At 43.2% G+C, this 22,209-nt stretch overlaps 1 protein-coding gene across 1 annotated transcript in view; it reads right to left on the reverse strand.

Annotated features, from left to right (window-relative positions):
- Positions 1–22,209, reverse strand: part of LOC104405761 (voltage-dependent T-type calcium channel subunit alpha-1I-like) — a gene marked incomplete at its 3' end in the record, with an annotated part of 122,836 nt that overhangs the window by 40,248 nt on the left and 60,379 nt on the right. The window contains exons 2-3 of the mRNA XM_010014569.1: positions 15,800–15,911; positions 14,685–14,818 (exon numbers count right to left, since the gene is read on the reverse strand). Coding sequence (XP_010012871.1) covers positions 14,685–14,818; positions 15,800–15,911 — 246 coding nt within the window. The remainder of the gene's footprint in view (positions 1–14,684; positions 14,819–15,799; positions 15,912–22,209) is intronic.

Raw genomic sequence — 22,209 nt, forward strand, 5'->3', positions numbered from 1 at the left:
ACCAGCTTCCTCAAGGTGACCTTGATGTGCAGAGGTGGGTCAAGAGGGTGACAGCATCGACAGGTGAAATAGCAGCAGAGTCAGGACAGAAACTGCTTCTTCTAAATCTCTTCTCAGATGTGATTAATGAAGCTATAAAACACTCCCTTTCATTGGTCTATCAACAGGCTCAAGAGATGTGGAAGGATCAGGGGACACAGCCTTTTGTTACTGCACTGTTTCTCAAACCAAAATCACTATAATGTATATAGAAAGACCCATAAGTCAATAGTCCAGTAACCTAAAGTCCACCCAAATCCTTCTGCTCAGGAACCACCGAGGAGTGAATCAGAGAGCCTGAGATGTTGAGAGGGCCAGTCCATAAGAAGTATCAGGGAAAACACTTGATTGAAACTTCAATGGAACAGACCGATCCTTCTATCGATTACCCTCTTCACTCAAAAGGACCTTGAAGAGCAAATGTCTAGTTATCTGTCTACACCTTTCACAAAGGGGACTTGTCAGAGTGATAGATTTTCAAACACAGTGGGGTAAACCTGTCGAAGTGTTGTGATTATTCTCTCTCATGCTCTTTTTCTTTCTCTCCCTTGTTCATTTCACTCTGTTCTCTCATGCACTTTTAGGGTAATTGCATGAAATAATTCTTCCTCTGAAATGCAGTGGCATTCATTTACATCCCTGGAGCTGTCAGTTCCACATACACCAAATGCAGAGGGAGAGAGGAGGGATTTTATGCAGATAACCAAAATATTCACACCCCCAAAAAAATGCAACTCAAAAAACGCCCACCCCAAACCAAGCAGCGATACTTTAGATAGCCTACAGAAAGCATCAGTGACAGACAGAAGCTTGGGATCCAGTCAGATGAAGTATGTATGAAAGAAGGAAGAATGCACACATATAAATGCACAGACATGACTACAGGGCATCATACAAAGGACAAACCTGTGTGGTGCAAACGAACACAGCGCAAAGGGGTCTTGAGTAACCACTGATCAACCTTGCTCCAAAAGCATAAAGCAAAATTGCCTCACCAGTGTGTTGTTGCTCCAGAATTAGACAGACCTGCTGCAACTTTGGAACTACAGTTTTGGGGAAAGCACTGTATGGACATAGCTGTACTGCTCCCAGGACATTGGTTAATACCTCTTCACAGTACAGCTTCACAGATCCAGCTTCATGGCTAAAGGGGTCCTTACACTGCAGTTTGTTATGAGGGGTAGGTATATGGACAGAAACATAGAGGTCTCCAAGCTTGCTGAAGTCACACAGAACTTCCTTTCCTCTCCTAAAAAAAACACATCCCCCAGAGCACTGGGTTGAGACCAGACCTCTGAAGGCAAAGATATTATTTTCAAGCAGTAGCGAACAACCTGAAACACCCTCTGCCAAATGTCAAATAAGAAAATACCCCCAAAATACATCTCATTTCAAAAAGTGGTCTTTTCTGAACTGCAAGTGATTAAATGAGAAGTCTTGAAGAACACCGTGATCCTCACAGAAGCTTAACACAGGGGAACAGCATAGGGCTGAAACGAAATCAGCGGGCAAAGGTGAAATCTTTTCTTAGACTTAGCTATGCAAAAGTCATTTAAAAATAGAACCTCTGTTTACAAAGCTTTCAAGTTCTGTCCTCTTGTGGTTACATCCATGTTGCTGGCATTACAACAGGAGTAACCTTAACCAGGTGCACACCACTGCCCTCTTCTAGCTGGAATGAGCTTGCCACCTACATGGCACAGTCTGTGTGTCACTAGAAAATTAATAATCATCAAAGTAGTGAGCACCGGTCCTTTGAGAGCAAGATGAATGCTACTCTAGCTGCAGCTGTGCAATTCATGCAGCCAGGGAGCCAGTCTCCTGCAGCTCTTGGTGGACACAGATCTGCTGTGATTACGTTCCAGTTTAGCTAGAAAAATAATGCTGAGCAGTCAATCACTCTGACAGTGAACACAGCGGTCTGTTCCCATGCATGGGTCAGAGAAGGGCAACTTATAGCAAAAACGAGCTCAGCCCTAGCAGGCCCCAGGGCTTTGGCTCACTTAGCAGACCCCTTCTGCTTACAGTTCTTCCTGTGGCCTCCTGGTCTTGGCTGAAATAAGAGAGATGCATCCAGGATGCTTAAATCCCTGTGGATGTGTCTATTCTAGCCATGTAAATCATATACAAAATGCTTCTCTTTGCACAAGGGTAGCATGCCCATACCATGATGGACTGCGGGTGACTGCGGTGAAATGAAATTTTATTAATTAACAAAAAAAAACCTCCAAACTTTTATGTGTAAGTAAAACTAATGAATCCAAACATTGCCTCCTTTCTCTAATGAAATGGGATCTTTAAGTGACTCTGCTGTTGTCTCTGGGCATCTTCATCCTTTCAGGGATCACTAACCCAGCTGCTTTTGTTCTTACCTTTCTCCAGCCAGCCCTCCTCGCCACTGCCTGGAAGCCCTGTACTTTCAACCCCCTCTAGGTCTGGGGCTGTACCTGGTCTCCTACTTGCCACATGTGCAGGTGGTGACAGATTGACAGAGCGTCAAAAGGGCTCACCATAAAAAGTGATCAGCCAGAAACTCCAGCAGATTTATATCAGTAGGTTCACATTTTCCCCCTCTGTGTCTCAGGATCTTGAGATGGTGGATTAGGCACACAGTGCTTATTTGGTCTCCCAGGGCAGGCACCCAAACTTCAGTGCTTGCATCCTTATCACACCAGCAACCTGGGTAACTGTGTGTTTGTTAGGTGTTCATAAACCAGAAGCAGGGAAACATTAAAGCTAATACATTTGCCTAATTAAACCCCAGGAACTTTCCAGGATCCTTGTTCTTGCTTTGTGGCAGCTCAGTGCCATGAGTGAGGGTAGCCCCAGGACCTGATTGCCCTTCATCCATTTCTCCCCTCTTTCTTGGTTACTTCAAGCATGTCTTGTTTCTAGAAGCCTTAGTTTCTTTAAAGTCCAGGGACAGTCAAAGTCTGGGATATGGGACAAAAAAATCCCAACTTGTTCTGGTTGTGAGCTGCTCTCTCCCCTTACCATGGTGGGGCAGGGGGAAATGCATCTCTCCCAAGGAAAGGGACATGTCATTTCTGTCACCGCTGAAGTACTTTACAGCTTCTGGTGTGGGTGGCCAAGTGCAGGTACAAGTTAGGAAGCTGGAACCATGCTAAATCAGAAAGAAACTCTGATCCATTTGAGCACTGAGCTGTCAAGGTAACTGAACTTAAACAGTAATTCTTCTTCCCTCACTAGAGATTTTCTTCTTCAAAACTTTCCACATGAAAGTCTTGTGGAAGGAGAGGGGATTGATGCATACACCATCCCCATGGTGTTCAAGGCTGGTGGGAGTGCTGACAGCTGGGAAATGAGACAGAGGCACCAACTGCATGCATGGGGTTGGTCCTGCAGAAGTAAGGGGGATGCCCAGCAGGGAATACATCCCCACAAGAGCTCTGCCTCCCTCCTCGCTCTCAAGGTATCCCACCTCCTCCTACCCCCTCTCCCTCTACTTCTCTCTGACTCATGCCTGCCTGCAACCAGTTCCACCTCTCATTTTAATCTTCCTCCATAAAGTCTAGTTTTTCCATTCACTCCTTAACGTCATCTTTTTCCATTTTGCTTCATATCATATAATCATAGAATAGTTAAGATTAGAAAGGACCCCAAGATCATCTATATATCCTTCTATTCTTTTCCCAAGCCTTTCTTTCCTCTTTCATTTTTCTCTTTATTCCTTTCATCCTTTTCCCTACTTCCCATCTTCCTGCTTCCTCCTCCAACTCAGTCTCTGCCTTGCTAATATACATTAGCTTATACCGGGTAAGTCTGCTCAGCTGAACACAAAAGTGACCTTGAGTTTAACAGAGATAAGACCAAACTAGCACAGGGAACAAGCAAGCAATTTGTTAGCACGTTGACCCTGTCCAGAAAGCACTTGGTCTTCTGTACATCCATTCCATGCTAAGCCACTGGAGCAGAGAGCAAGTACATGAAGACAAGGGGGCATGCAAACCACCAGCTATGCAAACCTTCACTGCTCATGAGGTCTCAACGAAATGAGAACAGCTTCATCAGCTACAGCTTGGCACTTGTTTTGCTTCTCTGCACCTATAAGCTCAAGCGCAGGCTTGGGTCTGTCTTGGCACTCTCCCCTTCTCCAGCAGCAGTGAAACTCAGAAGAGTGATGCTCACTTCCCAACAGCAGAAATGCACGGCCAGCGGGGCTCTGTGCCAGACACGGGAGAGCAGACTGACCAGCAGAATGAAGGAATAAAAACTAAAACTATTTAAAATACACATAGAAAGAATATGAAAACCATGCAAGAAGGCCAGAAAATTCAGACATTATCTTGCTGTAAATGTAACCCCAGATAATGTACTTATGCAGTGCCTGGCTAGCAGCTTCCTCGCAATTACACTCAATGAAATCCATGATTAAAACAGTTCAAACATTACCATTTACCTCTTCATATTTACATCTCCTTATACCTCTATTAAATACTTATTAACTCTCATAGTCTTAGCTCCTGAACTTTTATTTGCTGAAAATTAGCAGCCAAGAAATAATATTTAAACTGTATTCATGAAAAATACCAAGCCAGTATTTTTCTTATGACACAAAGCCAATATGTTTTTGTCAAATTCAAAAGCTGCCTAATTCCTCATCTCTGATAGGGAATTTCAATTGAAATCTAATTAACTGCAGTCTAATCAATTCATATTTCTTTGTCAAATAAATTTGGGTTTGGCAATGAAGCCAGAAACTTTGTGACTGTGACTGCCTCACTGTAATTTCAGGCTTGCTATAAGTCTCTGCACACAGGGAAGCTTCTCCTGCCTGCGAACTTCAATTTGGTCCTTGCATCTATTGAGAACTTGGGGTGACCAAGGCAGAAGATCAGTTGCTCTCTACTTCAAATTCCTTCAGCTTCTTCTAGTGGAACTAGACAATCTTTCAGGACCCTTCCAACCCAAAACACTATAATTCTATGATTCTCAGCTACGCCAGGGGTATAAACCTGATGTGTACCTATACCATGACTAGATGTCATCAAACCAGAGTCTTCCATGTACAAGAATATGCCTTTCTGTCCTTAGCTCCCTGATTTGGCCATCAAATTCCACAAACTGGAATGTCTACCACTTCAAAGATCCAGGACATAGGAGACAGGGAAAACACAAGACTAAGTCTGCCAGTTTTCCCTGTCTGAATTTTTCATTCAGATATTGGTGCCAAAAGTTGGAGCTGATGTCTCTCCACTTACCAAGGTGTCCATCCCGCCGATATATGAGCCATCCCACAGCTCAGATCTCTCACCTGCACTTTGGGGGGTTGTGATCCCCCGACATCCTCCCACCTCTGTAGTACACACCAGGATGGAAGGAAGGACTCACTGCATGTGCTCAGCCTTCAAAGACCATGGCTACAATGCGAAGAAGGAAAAAAGGCAGTCCTCTCACTGGACAATGTATTCCAATTGTCCCATATCTCCCCTCTCATAATCATGAGCCAGTTTAACTAAAGCTTGTGCTTTTGCACGTGTATCACTAGATCCATTCAGTCCTGGTCCTCTGTGGCCAGAGGTGTAAGCAGTGGGCAGGGGATGTGGAGAATGGGGCTTGCCAGGCTTCCGCAGGGGCTCTATTTGCTCAGTCTGTGGTGTGAAAAAAAGGGACAGCAGGCAGCAGAATCCACTTACGGGTGCCCAAGACTGCCTGTATAGTAGCAACCATGAGTTTTGGAGACACAGCAAGGAGGCAGGAGGAAGAGCACACAGGTGAAGAGCTGGAGCATGGGGCACATGCAGCATTCAAGACACATTATCAGCTGTTGCTAAGGTTGGATATCCCCTAGCTTGTACACAAGGAGAGCTGTCAGCAGGCAGGCACCAGTGAGGGTTGTATCCAATCTCTCACAAACCCATTTGGAAACATCAGAAGAGGAGGCAGGAGATTTTGACAAGGCCTGTCCAGATGCTGGGCAAGACAGGAGGGCTGCTGCTTCCACCCTGAATCTGCACTTACAGGATGCACACATACCAGTGGAGATTAAAAACACATAGCACACGCAAACCAGCTACTTGGAGTGCAGGACTCCTGGAGGAGACCTAATTTTTAAGATTTCTGCACCATGCAGTGTTTTGGTCCCCAGCTGGTGACACATCCTTACTTGCCCCCAAAGGCCCAGGACTTTTTTTTTGTAGAAGAAATTAAAGACTTTTTCCAGGTGTTCCTTTTCCCCAGTTCAGAGAGTTGCGTTGTGGCACACGCACCCATTTCCTTCACTTGCTCGCAGCTGCAAGAAGGCACAACCTTTACTGGTGCCCTGGGAACAGACAGGGGCTTGAGAGAGCACAGGACACCAGCCTGCACTGGGTGCGCTAAGCACATGCAGCCCCAAAGCTACCTCATGCCTGCAGTAATCTACGGAGTCCTCCTTAAAAATGTTGTCTTCACTGATGCTCTGACTCCCAGCTAATGGGTTGTTTGGACCTGAGCTTTTGCTATATGGACATCGGTTGTTCCGTGGTGGAGAAGGCAGCCCCCAGCATGAACCTGCTATCAGCTCACTTGACATATACTTAAAAGAGCGAGCCATGCAGGCACTTGTACACATTTTGCAGAGTTTGGTGCCTCCAGGGCCAGGGTTCAAATTGCACCCTAAGTAGATGAGTCAAGCTCCTTTCAACACCTGCCATAGAAAGGATAGAATAACATCACATTGGACATTACACAGTAGGCCTCTAAATTGCTCTGCAAACCACAGTGTACTCAGCTAAGTAGCCCTGCTTATCTCTCTTAAAGTTAGAGCTCATCACGCTGCAAAAAGACAACTCTGCTGACATAAAAGCTGAGAAAAAAAAAATCTCTTGCTAGTGAAACAAGGACTACAAAAATTACATCCTTTTTTCTCCCTTTATACAAATATAATAATAATTAAAAAGGCTACAGTTCTATTCATAAAAAGACATATCTTCAGGGAGTGATCAATTTACTAATCACACAGTTCCAGGCTATGATGCTTAAAAAAAATAACTTGCAATTGTCCCTCCCACCCCAGTACAAAACATTTAACGTTTTTTTACCTTTTTTTCTTCTTCTTTTTTTTTTTCTTTTTTTTTTTTTTAACTGCTTTGCAAGCAAAAGCTGCTGAAAGCTTCCAGAGCCTGTAAGACTGGTCCCTTGCTGCCTGGAATGTGATTATTTCACGCCCCTGAACATTCAGATTTCTCTCCAAACTGTGTACTCAGAGAAAACGTCAGAGTTTCTTAATAGTTTTGGAGACATGATATGAAAAGACATAAGCAGGTTTTCACACTGTGATAAGAAAGCCAGAGGGACTTGCCAAGCTCAGATGACTGAAGACAAGCGATGGGGCCTCACTTTTGAAAACCAGGAGTCTGAACACAGCCTCTGAGCTCTGTATTTCACTGCTTAGGGCAGGGAGAATTAAAAAAGGGTGTCTGCATTTTGGTCCGGCAAGCCTGCTGATGTTGTTTTGGGGGTTTTTTGGAGGTGTTGGGTTTTGTTTATTTTTAATAAGCTAGATTAACGTGGTAGAGAATTAGCTTTTAGGGAGGCAAAAAAAATGGAGGAAATAACTGCAAACTACACGTAACAGGGTACCACTGCCTCCTTGTTTTGATTCTTCTCTGGTGTGATTCATTTCATTTTGATGACTGCTTTCATTTCAATATGTTGCATATCTACGGATAGTTTTACTAGGAAAAAGCAAATGAAATAATTAGTATCATTAAGGAGGAAAAGTGAGTGTGTTTTTTGGGGCGGAGGGCTGTGCTTCTGATATTTCTGCCTTTAGTTAAGATGCTATTTAGCCTGCTGCTTGCTGGTTTCCATCTTTATCTGATCACTGCTTGAAACAACTAATTGCTGTATTTATTACAGTTTTCTTTAACTTGCCATAATTTTATAGAAACTTTCATTTGGCATCGAAGATTAGCTAACTAAGATTTTCTGAGCATTCTGCTGTTTACACTGCTGCTAATAAGAATTTAATGATCTGAGATTTTAAAGTCATAACTATGCAAATTCTGGCCAGGTCCCTGAAGGGCCACAGTTAATTAAAAGCAAAGAAAAAGCAGAAGATTGGCAACACACTTCTCCATCTTGCGAGATTAAGGCCAACCAGCATGTTGCAGGCTAAGTGACATCTTCCTAGCATGGACGGGCACCACACGGTGCCAGTTTTGTTCCCTGGGAACATGTGGGCATTTGAGACTGGTGTGCTGATACCTCTCATCCTTCAGAGAGCTTCAATCCCCCTTCCCTGAAATGCAGAGGGATGAACATGGGGCTATAAATGTAAACCAGTGGCTTCCTGGTAAGCAGATGATTGGTGTTCAGAAGCACACACACTGATGTTGCACACATTTGAAAAGAGCCTGGACAGATGGATTCAGGAAGCAGCATCACTGCAGTTTATGGAAGAAAGGACACAATTATCTAAGGAATTAAGGGAAAGCAGAAATGAAGGACAGTAGATAACTATCAGAGAGAGAAGCTACAAATAATAATTATCATCTCAGTTAATAGAGACCAATACTTTCTAGGCTCCTAGTGTGGAAGCTGCATAAAGCACTCCTGAAGAGCAACTAGCCAAAAGGCGCAGGGAGTGAGAAGAAATGTTCTGCTCAATCTAAGGGGTATGAGGCATGCCTGAGAAGGGATCTCCAGCTGCACAAAGATTCCAGAAAACCCTCTCCAAAGGCAGCGTAACTACTCAGAAAGGAAAGGATGATTTTGAATACAAATCAAGATATCAGGACAGCTATGATGCTATGCTATAAGTGAAATGCAAATTTAAGAAGGTTTTCAAACTTCCAAGACACTATTTAAAATGCATGATGATGTGTTTTAAAATTAATTGTTTTTCTTATCATCATATACCACAGATTATAGACCATTTCTGAAAAAGATTGCACAAGAAACATTCAGCTGAGCTCCTTGGTGGTCCATCCTGGGCAAAAGGCAAAGCAGATGATGGAGTAATCTGTCAACAAACTGCTGGCTTGTCCAGCCGCATAGGGCAGGAGCACTGGGCTATCCCTTGGAGAAGCAGAAATCCTAACCAGGATTTCATTAGAAGAAGAATTATGTTTTAGGTAAATGAAAGAAAGACCAGTCAGGAGATTGTTAGATGAAAAACCAAAGGAGAAAGTGATGAAATTAGGAAAAAAGTTAAATCTTAGAAAGCCTCCATGTCAAGAACAAAACTAATCAAGGCACTTGATTATGTAAAGATGTAAAGATGAGAAAGATGTAAAGAGGAGAAAAATGGTGTCGTCTATATTCCAGTGCCAGGGGCCTGAGTAATAAAGAGAATAGGAAATGTTCATTTTATGAGCATAAACAGCCTAAACAACATTAAGAAAGCCTGGTGGGAAGATCTGCATGAAGAGAATATTAAAATCAAGGATTTTAACCTTGCTAGGGAGGCTCAAGTGGACAGAAGGGGAAGGGGAATAGCACACTCTGTCAAAAATGGCATTTCCTAGTATGGAATCAGCAACAATTTAGAAATTAATACTTACGGAATATAAATTAGGAGATGGAAATTGTAGAAAATCTGTAAGCGAATTGAACGAGCACATAATATGGTATAAGTTAATCACTGGAACAAGAAAACGATTGTCACAGTGTAAAAAGGCAGAAAACTTCAATTAAAAAGAAGTTCTATAGGAAAGGTCAGATGGTGTATATGTACCATATATAATAATGAGGTAGTTTCATCTCCAGCTGTGATCAAGTATTTTAGGCTGTGCTTATCAAAATATGGATATTCTAAGATAAGCAGGCCTGGACAATTTATGTACAAGAGTTTTAAAAGAGATGGCCAGAAAAGATCTGGACCAGTACTGATGATTTTTGATTAGTCTCAGAAAACTGGGAAAGCATCCAAGGGTCAAAGAGATTCTGATGTTGTGCCAGTACTTTAGAAACAGAGTGATCTCACTAGGCTGACTGGGCTGATGCTGATCACAGCACAGTAATGAAATCGCCAATATGCAGCTTTGATAGATTACGGATTAAAGCTGGATAATAAAATTAACCATAATCAACACAGGTTTAAGGAAAAATAGACATCATCAAACTAATGTGTTATAATTTCTTATGAGATTACAACTCTGGTTCACACAAGTAATTATGTTGATATGGCTGGAATGATATGAAATCATCATGACATATATTAGCTGGAGAAAAACCGTCTAAGTAATAAACCTCACATGCAACAGTAAATGGATAGTCATTCATGAGCAGATGTACTTCAATAATGCACAATTCTTTCTACTCTGTTCTTTACTTATCAAAACATGGCAGAAAATTAAAGAAAAACAAAAATCACCAATGGATTTTGCAGTTGAAGCATATATTTGGGAGAACAGAAAAGAAATGGACAAGTCAGCAATATAGAACAGCATGAACTGCTTTGGAAATGCAAATAATCTGTATGCCAGTGTGAACAAATGAAACAGCATACATCTGGGAACAAAGTTTGATGTTCCTACTAATAGGAAGGGATTTTCTCTCTCCCGAAGAGGAGACAGGAAAAAAAACCAACCAACCAAGGTTGGAGCCAATGGACAAAGCAGCCTAATGAACTGATAGAATGACGCTGTGATTGATTAGGTGGGCTACTGCAATGCGTGGCTGTAGGAACTGGGAAACCTCAGGTTGGAATGCAGAGAAAGTATTACCACTAAAGGCACAGAAACAGCTAACATGGAGCGCTGGGCCTTGTTCTGATGTCCACCACTTTTAAAAAGCTGTTAAAACCCACTGCAAGTATATCTCAAAATGCCAAAATATACAAATCATGCTATTCTTCTCATCAAAGTCAAGGTCAGGATGGGATTTGACCACAGCTTATGAAATCTACACGGCAAGCAACAGTGCAATAACAGAGAGAGAGGCAAAGACAGGCTATTCACTGAAAGATAGACGAGACTCTCCTCAGCCAGTGGACTCCAAGCAGCAAGTAGTTAAGGAAAGATTTTGGACCTGTTTTGGGCACACACTTGTAATTACAATTATACCCCAGCCACATAGTGAAACTCTGTCCCCTCAACTTACTTAGCTATTTACACAAGTAAACTGCATACCAGAAAGTGTCATGGGGATGCCACAGGAGAGGACAGAGACAGGCATAATTCCCACTGCAAATCATTACAGTGCATGGCTGAAGAGAGGCAGAACAACCACTCCCTCAGTGGAACTGATGTCCTCAAGGCCAAGCAGGTTGCATGAATTCACTCTCTGCACAGAGACCCTCAGGCCAGAGTCATGTAAAGGGGTATCTTCCTTCCCAGATAGACAGTGGCATCATCTCCAACCACATATGAACACGACTGCCTCACAGAGAAGAGCAAGCAGGAGAAATCGCTCACTCTTTGTTTGCTAGAGAACTGCCTGGCTTAAAAAGTTGATGAGTGCTAGTCCGGAAATAAGTAACTCCTAAATTCATGCACATATAGACACTGGCTGACATTTCCAATATCATTAGTGTTTGCATTATCTCAACTTTCAAAACATAGTAGGCTTTCAACTTTAGGAAGGCCGCCTCTGAATCAAGCTCTCCAAATGCACCCGTTGCTTTGGGAAACATGACAACAGACAAGAGCTAATCACAAACAAAGGGACTTCCACCGGGACAGCTGGTGAGGAGCATAGTCTAATTGAAATGCCTGGGAACCTGCAACCTCCTGTCACCAGTGAGCAGCTGGGACCTGGAGCATCAGCAAACTGAATCTGCAGCCCTGGTTGTCTGTGCACACAAGGGCGTCAGCATTCTTCAACCCAAATTGACTTACTCAGTTTTAGGAGCTCTGAGGGGAACAATGGAGAGCATTGACTTAGGACTGTTGTTTGGGGGTTTTTTTCTACTCCTTTCTGAAAAAACGTGTTGAAGGTGGTTGGGGGAGGGAGTGTGTGAGAGGGGAGAAAGTTCTGGTGATGACAGCTCCTATTGCCATGGAAACGAAATATTTTTAGTGACAATGGAGTCTTCCTCCTTGAGCTGATGGGTTGCGTGGGGAGCAGGGGCAAGCAGGGCAGGGACACACAAGGGAATTCAGCTAACTAAAACTACAGCTTCTGGCTTTCCAAGGAAGTGAGGAGAATGAATGCCCAAATACATGGTTTATGTAACCAAAACACCGTCTGGGGCAATAGCAACAAATAGTCATTATGCTCTTTGATAAAATATGCTGTCATGCAGCAGATGCCCAGGAACACCCAACAGAACAGTCTCTTGCCTTCACTTTGCTTTTCCACTCTACAGTTTACTCTTCCAACCTTTGCTGCCTCATTGGTGTTTATTTGGAAAGGGAGAAGGGAAGAGAAAGGGCTGGGAAGTACAGTCCTTGTTCCTGAGACTGTGAGAAGCTGTACATCTTATAGGCAGTGCATTACTTCTCAACATCACAAACGTTTTCTTGAGAGCCAAATTTATGACCTCCCTTGCAGGTAAAGGGAGTCCAGGACCATGAAGAGAAGGCCCTTAGAGAAAACTGATTAACCTCAGATCAGGATCTTACTCACAGCCATGAAGAAAACATGCAAGACCTGATGCAGGATGTCTTCTCTTATGCAGAAGGCTAAGACAGCATCTGGACCCAAAGAAAGCTGAAGCCATGGTGTGGAACCAATCAGGATAAAGCTTTGAGCTTAAATTTGAGGTTAAATAAAAGCCTACACTCTGTATGTAAGGGCAAATTTGAGCCTTGCATTTGATTTAAACAGTGCAGACAATTCTAATGAATTTCAAAGAATAATGAATTAATAACCACAAGCTTTTATAACTTGAGATACATTATATAGTCATTAGTTCTATATAGCTAAATGGAAAAATCTTTCTTTAGCAGAAGTCTTTTGAGATCGGGTATTCTAATGAGATTACTATCATTTCAGTCTGACACCTCATGAAGACAATTGTATAGAAATCAGGAAAAAAATTTCTTTCAGTCTTGGACCTGAAATGAAAAATCCTCCACACTGATTATTTTATATCTAAGGAGTTGATTCTAAGTCTCCTTGGCATTGAAAGGAGTTCAGATATGAGCTTTTTTCCTAGCACTGCTACCAGATGCACAAAAGACACTCTCTTCTCAAATTTCTGCCAGTAACAGCAACAGACATGGGGTTTACTCCCTCCTCATCTAGCTAGCATGGATTTTACTTGTTTCCTGCATGGAGTAAGCACTTGAGCCCACCCTCTTTCATTAAGCTCCACTGATTTCTTCATCTCTCCAGATAGCATTGTTCACGTACCAGGCTTGAGGGACACCGGGCAGAGTGAAACCCCAAGTTCCCAAGTCTTTTATCCCGTACACCAGCACTCCTGGGCCAACTGGAGCAACACTTTCCTCCCAGCATACTGCAGCACATCCCACGCACAGTGGAACACCATGGGCTCCAACGACCCCCTTTCAAACACACTTGTTCTTCCCTTTCCTCCTCAAAGACTGCTCTGGTAGGGTCTCATTTTCCCTGCATCATGTCACTGGCAAAAGTGTCACCAGAAGTTCAGGCTAGAGCATACAATGATCTGGTTTTCCTCACCACCATGTGTCAGGTGCCTTAACCCACAGTCCCCACATGCCAGACCATTTTGTATCAGATGCTAATCACAGCAGGCTCAGCCATGAAAAAGGTCTTCTCATCTCACACATGTTGTGTTAATTCAGGAAAAGCGACAGCTTTCATCTGCCTGTCCTCCTTTCATGCACAAGCTGGCTGAGAATCAGCCTTCAAAATTTACAACTGAGCTGAGCTTGAAAATCTCTGCGCCTCCCAGAAGCAAACAATTATACACCCCTCCAGAGGGAATGACTTTCAAGTCTTTCTGTAGAAGAACTGTATCAAAAGCAAATATAAAGACAGTGCTGCTCCACACTTCAGGGGAAAGCCCTGCAAAGAGAGCTTGAACTCATTGCTGGCTCAGTCACTAATACATGCACTTCCATAACAGCAAATATGAGTAGCTCCTTTTTGGGAGGAAAAGGAAAGCGGGGGGTTCTCTCTGAAAAGACATTCACTGTTTACCTGCTTGGTGTGAGAACAGCAACATTACATATTTATTTCTGGATTTATTTTTTTTTTAACTGTACCACAAGACAGTCTAATGGAAATTGGACAAATTCAGAAAAAGCACTCATCAAAATCAGAGATGGACATTTTGCTGTGATTCAATAGGCAAATCCTGGTAGGCTTTCCACTTCATACATATAGAGGGGAAATCAGAGCTTCACCATAGCAACTTTGTTGTAAAAAACACTCAAATGTCAACTTGTCCCCATAGTACTGAGGGTAAGGCCAGTGTGATACAAAAAGCCCAGGGTAACAAAAATGACATTCCTACTTTTGAAACACTGCTGCTGGAAACAGAGAAGCTAGCTTGGTTCTGGTAAAGGTTACAGCTCCTCGACTCAGGCGTTTTAAAAGCCCCTTCAGCTAGTACAGATTAACACCTACAGAAATTGTGTGAGATGGCTGCGCATCAGCTGGGGAGCTAACCTACCTTGTCTACTGTTTCTTCCATAGACTGCTAAATCCTGCAGATGTACTGAAGTAGCACCAAAGTGGAAACTTTCCCCTCAATAACATAATTTCTTTTACATGCAAGTCTCCAGCAAACACAGAACACATAAAACCAGAAACTATCAACCTACCCAGCCATAACAATGAAGAAATCCAGGCGGTTCCAGGTATCTCCAAGGTAACACTTCTTGCCAAAGATCCCCAGGGCCACCATCTTTAAGACCATTTCCATAGCAAAGAAAATGAAGATGAAATCATCGAACACCTGCCAAACAGAAACCCAAGAGCACATTTGGTAAGCATTCTCAGCCTTGGACTTTAAAATGCAGAATATGAGATAAATACAAATTTCAATACTTCTGAAAATGAGTTAGAGGCAGGGCTGGAAATGCTTCTTATATGCAGCCCTGGTACCACAGTTTACTGCTGCTCAAGTAAGCAAAGGGTTTTTAAGTTATGGGTTTTTTCCCCATGGGTAAAGCAATTGACGTAGACTCAGAAACTCCTTACATGAACTTGAAAGGAGATATTGGCTCAGAACCAGCAGATCCAAACCTGGCCAGGGAAACACCATCCTTCCAAGGTCTCCCAGGAGGGATTCCTTATCACCCCACTGCAAATGGCTCAGCTGAGAACATAGTGCAGCTTCACACACAGCTTAGGCAGCACGTAACAATCACAGAGGTTTCAGATATCTGAACATTGCAGCCTCAGCAACACTATAGATGACAGCCTTTGCTGTCGCCTTCTCTCTGGGATAGCAGCAAAACCACAGCTAGTGCATTCATAGGTTGGATGTACCTATGGTCTTCTTAGTATACCTTATGTTTCTTCTCCCTTTAGGCATTCTAAATGCCATGTTACCTGTGGACTCAGTAATACCGTTGCTATTCAACAGAGTAATGAATGAATTAGGAGCTGCTGTTCTCTCCTGCCTGGATACCATAACCATGATTATTTATCCCTGGCTTACCTCTGAGCTATGTATCTTACAGCTGTCTATGTCAGGAAAACCCTGCTTACGCACAGAATCAGGAAGTCAGCAACTGCTCTGTATTGCATGGTCACAAGTAGACTTCATTCATTAGCATTTCCCTCCTCAAAGCAAGCTCTTACTATTTTACAGCAGCATAGCTTACTGCCAGGGGCATTCTTGCCAACCTGTCTGGAAAAGTGTTGCTCACACAACAAAGGAAAGCATGTATGAAACTGAAGCACCATCACAACAAGAAAGAAGTCTGCTTACCTGCAAGATTTTACACCTATCAGAAAGGCAGTCCATATCCTCACATGGCTGGTACATCCCCAGGGTAACGCAGTTTAACAAAATCACCATCATGCTGACACACTCAAACCAGGTGGTAAAGAGTCAAGGAAAACTTCTGTGAAAGCATCAGCATCATAGCTGAGATAAGCTTGCCATAGGCTTTGGGTGACAAAATAGGAAGATTAAGATAAATAACTTTGGACTTCTCACATTCTTATGTTTTCCCCTTTCAGCTCCTTATTACTCCACTTTTTGATCAAGCCAAAACTCTTTTCAAAAGGAAAAAGTAGAGGTAGCACAAAGGTCTAAGGTATTCATACAAGTCAAATCATTGCCATGATTAAACACATGCTCACTCCTTTCCTGTTGGTTTGCTCAGTCCCTTCCCTCCTTGGTTTACTGAATCTCCCAAATACATGGAAGAGATTTTCCATGGTGGCCTATACTCAAATGTAGCAGAGATCTCTAGAATCTAGGGATCTAAACCAAAATGGACAGCCAGTTGTCTGCATGAGCCTAATGATTAGTGCACTTCTGGGACCCTTTTCCAATAACACAAGGCTAGAAGTCTCCCTCTTTCCCCTTCTGAGAGGAACTTGGAGATGAAGAGTTGCCATATTGGAACAGGTTGATGGTCCATCTAATCCGTTATTCTGCTTCCAGCAGTGACCCATGCTGGATAAAACTCCACAATATGCCTAATTAAGTTATTTGGTAACCATAGGGGGAAATTGCATTTCTGACCCCAGCTGGTGATCTATTTATGCCCTAAAGCATGAGGATTGATAGCCCTTATAATTGTTTTCTCAGCTATACTAGTATCCCTGCAGATGCTTTGCTTATTCATTTGAATCATCTGTTGATAATCTTACTGAAATATCTGTTTCGATAATAGTTGGCAGCCCTGAGCTACACTGGCTAATTATACTTTACACTAAAAAATTGTTTCCTCCTATTTATTTTTAATTTTTTGTCTTTTAATTTCACCAAGTGCCACTTCATTTATGTATTACAGAAAAGGGTAAAAATGGTGTATTTCTGTGACTTTCTCTGTGCTCTCCACATCCTCTACCTGCCTCCTCTTCACCATCCCTCTCCTCCTGAAGGAGTGTCAAGACCCGATACACACTTATCCAAGAACTCATTTACAATATTTGAGCTCTAAAAGTGGCCCCTTTTCTGTGATATCTTTCCAGCATTTGAATCGCAAAGCAGTGATGTAGATCTAGTGCAGCCAAACTTGGGGAACTCAAGCAAAGGGTCTGAAACCATGACAGGGACTGAAAGTTAGGAGTTTATTTCATACAGATCTACACTTCTGTGTGCATGCTTTGGCAGCAGCAGTGTGTCGGTACTCAGGATGCTCCCATGCTCCCCTTGCCTTGCAGCACTTTTCCCCTCTGCCTAGGCCACACGAATCACGGGAGGGTGCCTTTGGGCAGCTGGCAAGACCTGGCCAGCCACAGCAAGTGCTCCCAGGGCTGTTGCAGCTTAGGCCATACATGCAAAGCCTTTGTCTTCTTGCTCAAAAGGCTGTGGCTGGCTGCACTTGATTTCTCCTCCCCTTCTATTCGGATAACAACTCTGAAAATTTGCCGGCATTGTCCAGGCTTTCCAAGGATGCTGCTGAATTGCTGGCTGCTCCTGGGCTATTAAAGTGACATTAGGAAAATCTGCCGCCTCGTGGTTTTCCTTTCAGAGCAGGTGGGGGCCCTGAAAAGGCACATCCAACCTGCAGCAGAGAGGAAGAAAGTGTGAGAAGAAAACTGGAGCATCTCCAGCCCTGAGACAGGAGGGGTTACTGCCTGCCTGGGTCGGTGGAGGGGGTAATTACAAGTACCTGCTGCCTTCAATGTGTCATTGCTGTCAACCATGGAAACTGCCTCCTGTCACCACAGCAACAGCCTGGAGCCAGGTTTATCATCTTCCCTCTGGTGATGTCTCCCTCTCCCTACATCCTTCACCCCCTCCTTTTCCCTGTGCCTGAGCCTGTAATTAATTGCAGCTGCTGACAAAGCCGGTCTTCACAATCTGCATCATTCAGTCACAAGTTTCATTATTAATTAACTTCTTTCAAAGTTTAAATCTCCTAATTACAAGCGAACCCATGCACATGCTCTCCCCCCACCCCAGCCATCCATCACTGATGCTCTCCCTTCCCTTGGCCCCACTCCCAGTACCTTTCCCAGTGAGGTCTGGGGTCTCAAACAGGTTTTGGAAACTAAAAGGCATTTCTGCCCATGGTCAGCTCACCTCTCCTGGACAAGGAGATACTTCAAGATGCAGTAATACACTACGCAATAACTTGCCCATCAAAGTAGCTTTTTTTCCCTAGTAGTGACAGTTCACAGTTGATTCAAGCCATTACAGATAAAGTGGACGTGGTGCTCATTTGGAAAAAATAAAGAAAACAGCAAAAGAGAAAGGTTTTCTGACTCCTTTAACCAGTGGCTATTCTCATTATCCACATAATTGTCTCTCCTTGTAAAAGTCCTGTTAAGCTCTTGGCTTCAGCATTGTCTTGTGGCATCAAGATCCGTATCTAGGTTAATTATGTTTTACCTAAAACGCATTTCCTTGAACTGGTGCTGCAGCTAGTGCCTGCCTGTGGCAGCAACACTTTGCTGATGGGTGCCATCTGTGCCCCTCCACACCTAGAGCAAGGCCCAGCCACCTCTTGGCTGGAGGTAGCCACCATGTACCCATTGACCCTCCATCGCGTTTTCCAATGGACAGGGCAAGTCTAGAATGGGGAGAGACTCAAGAGGAATGTGCATCACCAGCACACACTAAAAAAGAACCATCATCCACCTCAAACCATCTGGGATGGAGTCAGTGCTGAAAGCCACAAGTTACAGGATAGTTAAGGAGGTCTACAGTGTTTCTGGGAGCTGGATGTGTTGCAGTAGTGCTTAGAATGTGACTATACATAATGAGACATGATGTTAGGAGTGGGTGAAAGGATACAGGCAAAGCTTTTGGGTTTGATTCCTGAATGACAAATAGCAGAAGCAAGGTATGCTGTGTTGGACCTGTAAAATAGCTTGCACCTGAGAAACTGGGCACCAGTTAGTGTTCTTGGGATCAGCCTCAATCTCTGCTTTTTCTCATTGACAAAACTACAACAGAGAAAGCAACACTTTGGGGTCCTCTCTTCTCTTCCTCCTTAGTCATCGACTGAAAAGTAAGAGTACACCAGGCCCAAAATGCTTGCCAGTGTCTGACACTCCTAACTGCACATAAAATATGTAAGCTTTACAAGCATGACAACCCTTCAGTCTTCCCTGTTGCTATCTCCAAACAATTCCTAGTGTATGCCTTGCACCAGTTCAGGTCTTGGATATCTCAGACCTATTTAACTGGCAGTAGAAATGCCCTGTCTACAAAGCACTTACAGCAAGGGGAAAAGCCAGCCCTGTGGTGTGGCTGGTCATGGCAGCAAAACAGGGAGGAACCTGCTATGGTAGAGCAGTTCAGTGGCTGAACTAGAAAGATGGAGCCCCATGTAATGCATCTCAAACACCAGCCACTGATGCACACAACTCCCTGTGAGCTCCCACCTCTGGTCCAGTGCCATACAGGCACAGCTGAGGGCACCCTGCAGATCAGACACCACATGCACATGGTCACTCCTCTCTGCTTCTCCTTTGGGCTTCTCTCCACCTACCTCTCATCCCACCATGCTTCCCACAAGCAAAATGGCTGCACCCTGTGATTCTGGTTTGTGGCAGTTGCACTGTCTTTCCCTCCTTTTGAAATAAGCTAAGGACAGTGCTGTGTTCCTTCCTTTCTTCCTTTCCTCCTCCTGCAAGAAGCCAGTAGGATGCTGTAACTGCAGCAGGATAGTTAGTATTTATTCATAATGGAAGGAGCGATTTGTGTTGTGAAGGTCAGAGAAACAAGTAGCTCCAGGGAAAGAAGTGCTTAGTTTTTCTCCCTCATTGCTGTTGGCTTTTGCAGATGCCCTCACAGGTGAGTTTCATTACTCCCTGTCCCCTCTACACTTTTTTCTTATCAACACTCACTTTTTTCTTCTTCTTCGATGGTAGAACATAGGAGTTTCATGGTCTTTTTCTACAAAACAAGCTGAGAGAAGCAATGGGGCTCTTCAGCCTCAGTCTGCTAAGCTAACCCATTAGAAAAAGCAGAATGCAACACCTGATGCTCACTCGAGGAAAATACATCTCAAAATGTGTTTGTGTTCAAATAGATCAGAACAATCAAAACATTTCTCAGAACAAAAAGCTTTAAAAATCCTATTTTGGAAAGGCTGAAACATTTCTTCATTGTCTTTTTTAGTGTGAAGTGTTTCAACATCAGAATAAAAAGGTTGTGGAGTTTTTTGACTTGACTAAGAACTCTGTTGTTTTGATTGTTTTTTTTAACTTCTGAATCAATCAGAAATTAAATGCCAATACCCAGCACTGCAGTACTGGGATTTCATGGTAGTCAAGCCACAGAGGACAATTTATAACGCCTTTTTGAAAGCCCTCAAGGTCAACATACTCTAGGTGTTCCCATGCCATGTAACATCTTGTACTTGTTTGCTTTCATTACATCATCACTTATACACTCTTCTCACAGAAGAGGAGCTGAACTTCAGACAGCTGACATACTCATCACTAAGGTCTTCAAGTCTTGAACAATACTGATGCCAAGGAAAGGACTGCAGTACTGCCAAACACGGCAGGGCTGTTATGCTGATTTGAGAGACACTAGGGAAGTCTTACATGACTTGTGATGGTGTTACTGGGAGGCAGAATAGGAATCCACAGAGAAGAGGGAGGCAGCAGAGAGGTTTTAAATGTTTGGATATACTTCATGTTTCTGCCCTTTGGAAGGGACTTTACATCAAGAGCAGATTAATTAGAAAACAAGACTCATTGTATTCATATTAAAATCAGATGAACACCAACAAAGCACCTTAAGTCAGCCTCTCTGATTGGTCTAACTTCCCAGGACTGCTCAGAAAGCAGGTCCTGTACCAGGCCACACAGGCTTTTGGATGCATAGTTCAAATTCAGATTCAGCTTAGAGGCTAATAAAAACTAAGTCAGATGTATCTCATACACCACATTATACCCTCCTGCAGAGTTAGGTGAGCATTGAAGATGGCTTTTGGAAAGTTGGTAGGATTTTTTTTCATTACAGGAACAAAATTAAGTAAATCTCTCATTTTTTAAAACTCTTTCCATAATTATTTATTCAGACCTGATAATTGCATCCATTAAGCTCTCAAGTCCAACAAAATGAAAGCTAATAGAAATTTAACCTCTGGCAGGAAAAATGTATAATGGAGATTGAGGCTAAGAAGGAATCTGAAAAACAAATAGACAGCTGTATTAAAGTAATGCAACAAGTTTTCAGACATTCCAGAAATAGGAATCCAAAGAGAGAACTCTGAGCTACTGTAAGGCTACAACAGGCCACAGAGGACCCCTAATCAAATGGGAGGCTGCAGAGAGAAGGCAAGGCTTCTTTACAGTGTTCTTCACCACTGCGACCACAGGAGAACCTGCTGGTCCTAAAGCCAGGGCAAGTGATACCAAGAATTCTGGCTGGCTGCAGCACCACCAGGATGGATAATACATTGGTCTTCTAAAGCAACCCAGTGTTTTCCTCAGAAAAGGTGTGCAGATCTTACTGCCAATTATTCAAATATCTCACAAATACCATGCATCTTCGTCAATGCTGCTACACAGCCCTACTATTAATGATTACCTCCTGCCTGCAGCAGCTGGGCCCCAGAGCCTCTCTGCTAATAATGACCCACCTCCAAATTGCATCTAGCTTTCAGGGTACAACAGAGCATCAGTTTAACAGTGTGTATCATTCCTACAAAGCTGTTTACTATAGGAAGCACGAAAAAAAAATAATACAGTATCTAGGAAAAAAACACCCGAGAATCTTTTTTTAGGTCACAAAAAGTAATTACCCAAATTTAAACTTGAAGAGGGAATTAGAGGTAATGACTGTTCCTGGAGAAAGAGCTTTTTAATATCCTCAGATAACTGTGACTACGGCTGCATGTCTTACTTGCCAGCAAAGCAATACTCCACCATGCTGTGGGATCAGTTCAGGACTGACTTGAGGAATCGCCCCTCCTGCTGACTCCCAAATGGTGCCTCCTGCAGCATTCTGGCTCTGCCTTGGAGATCGCCATCCAAACCTGACCTGGCTTCACATTAGGAGGTTCAACAAGGTCACAGCAGGAGGTGATAGGACTGCAGCTTGGAACATTATTATGCTATATGACAGTTAAAAGAATTTTGCTCCAAAACCTCCTTGTCAAAGTGGCAGGTTCGGCAGCTGCCTCCTGCTGGAGTTGTAGCTGTAGGGGTAACGGAAATGAGGGGAGAACCACCAGAGGAAAATCCCTGAACCACAAA

Source organism: Nestor notabilis, unplaced genomic scaffold (genome assembly GCF_000696875.1).
Source record: "Nestor notabilis isolate BGI_N333 unplaced genomic scaffold, ASM69687v1 scaffold445, whole genome shotgun sequence".
Taxonomy (NCBI): Eukaryota; Metazoa; Chordata; class Aves; order Psittaciformes; family Psittacidae; genus Nestor; species Nestor notabilis.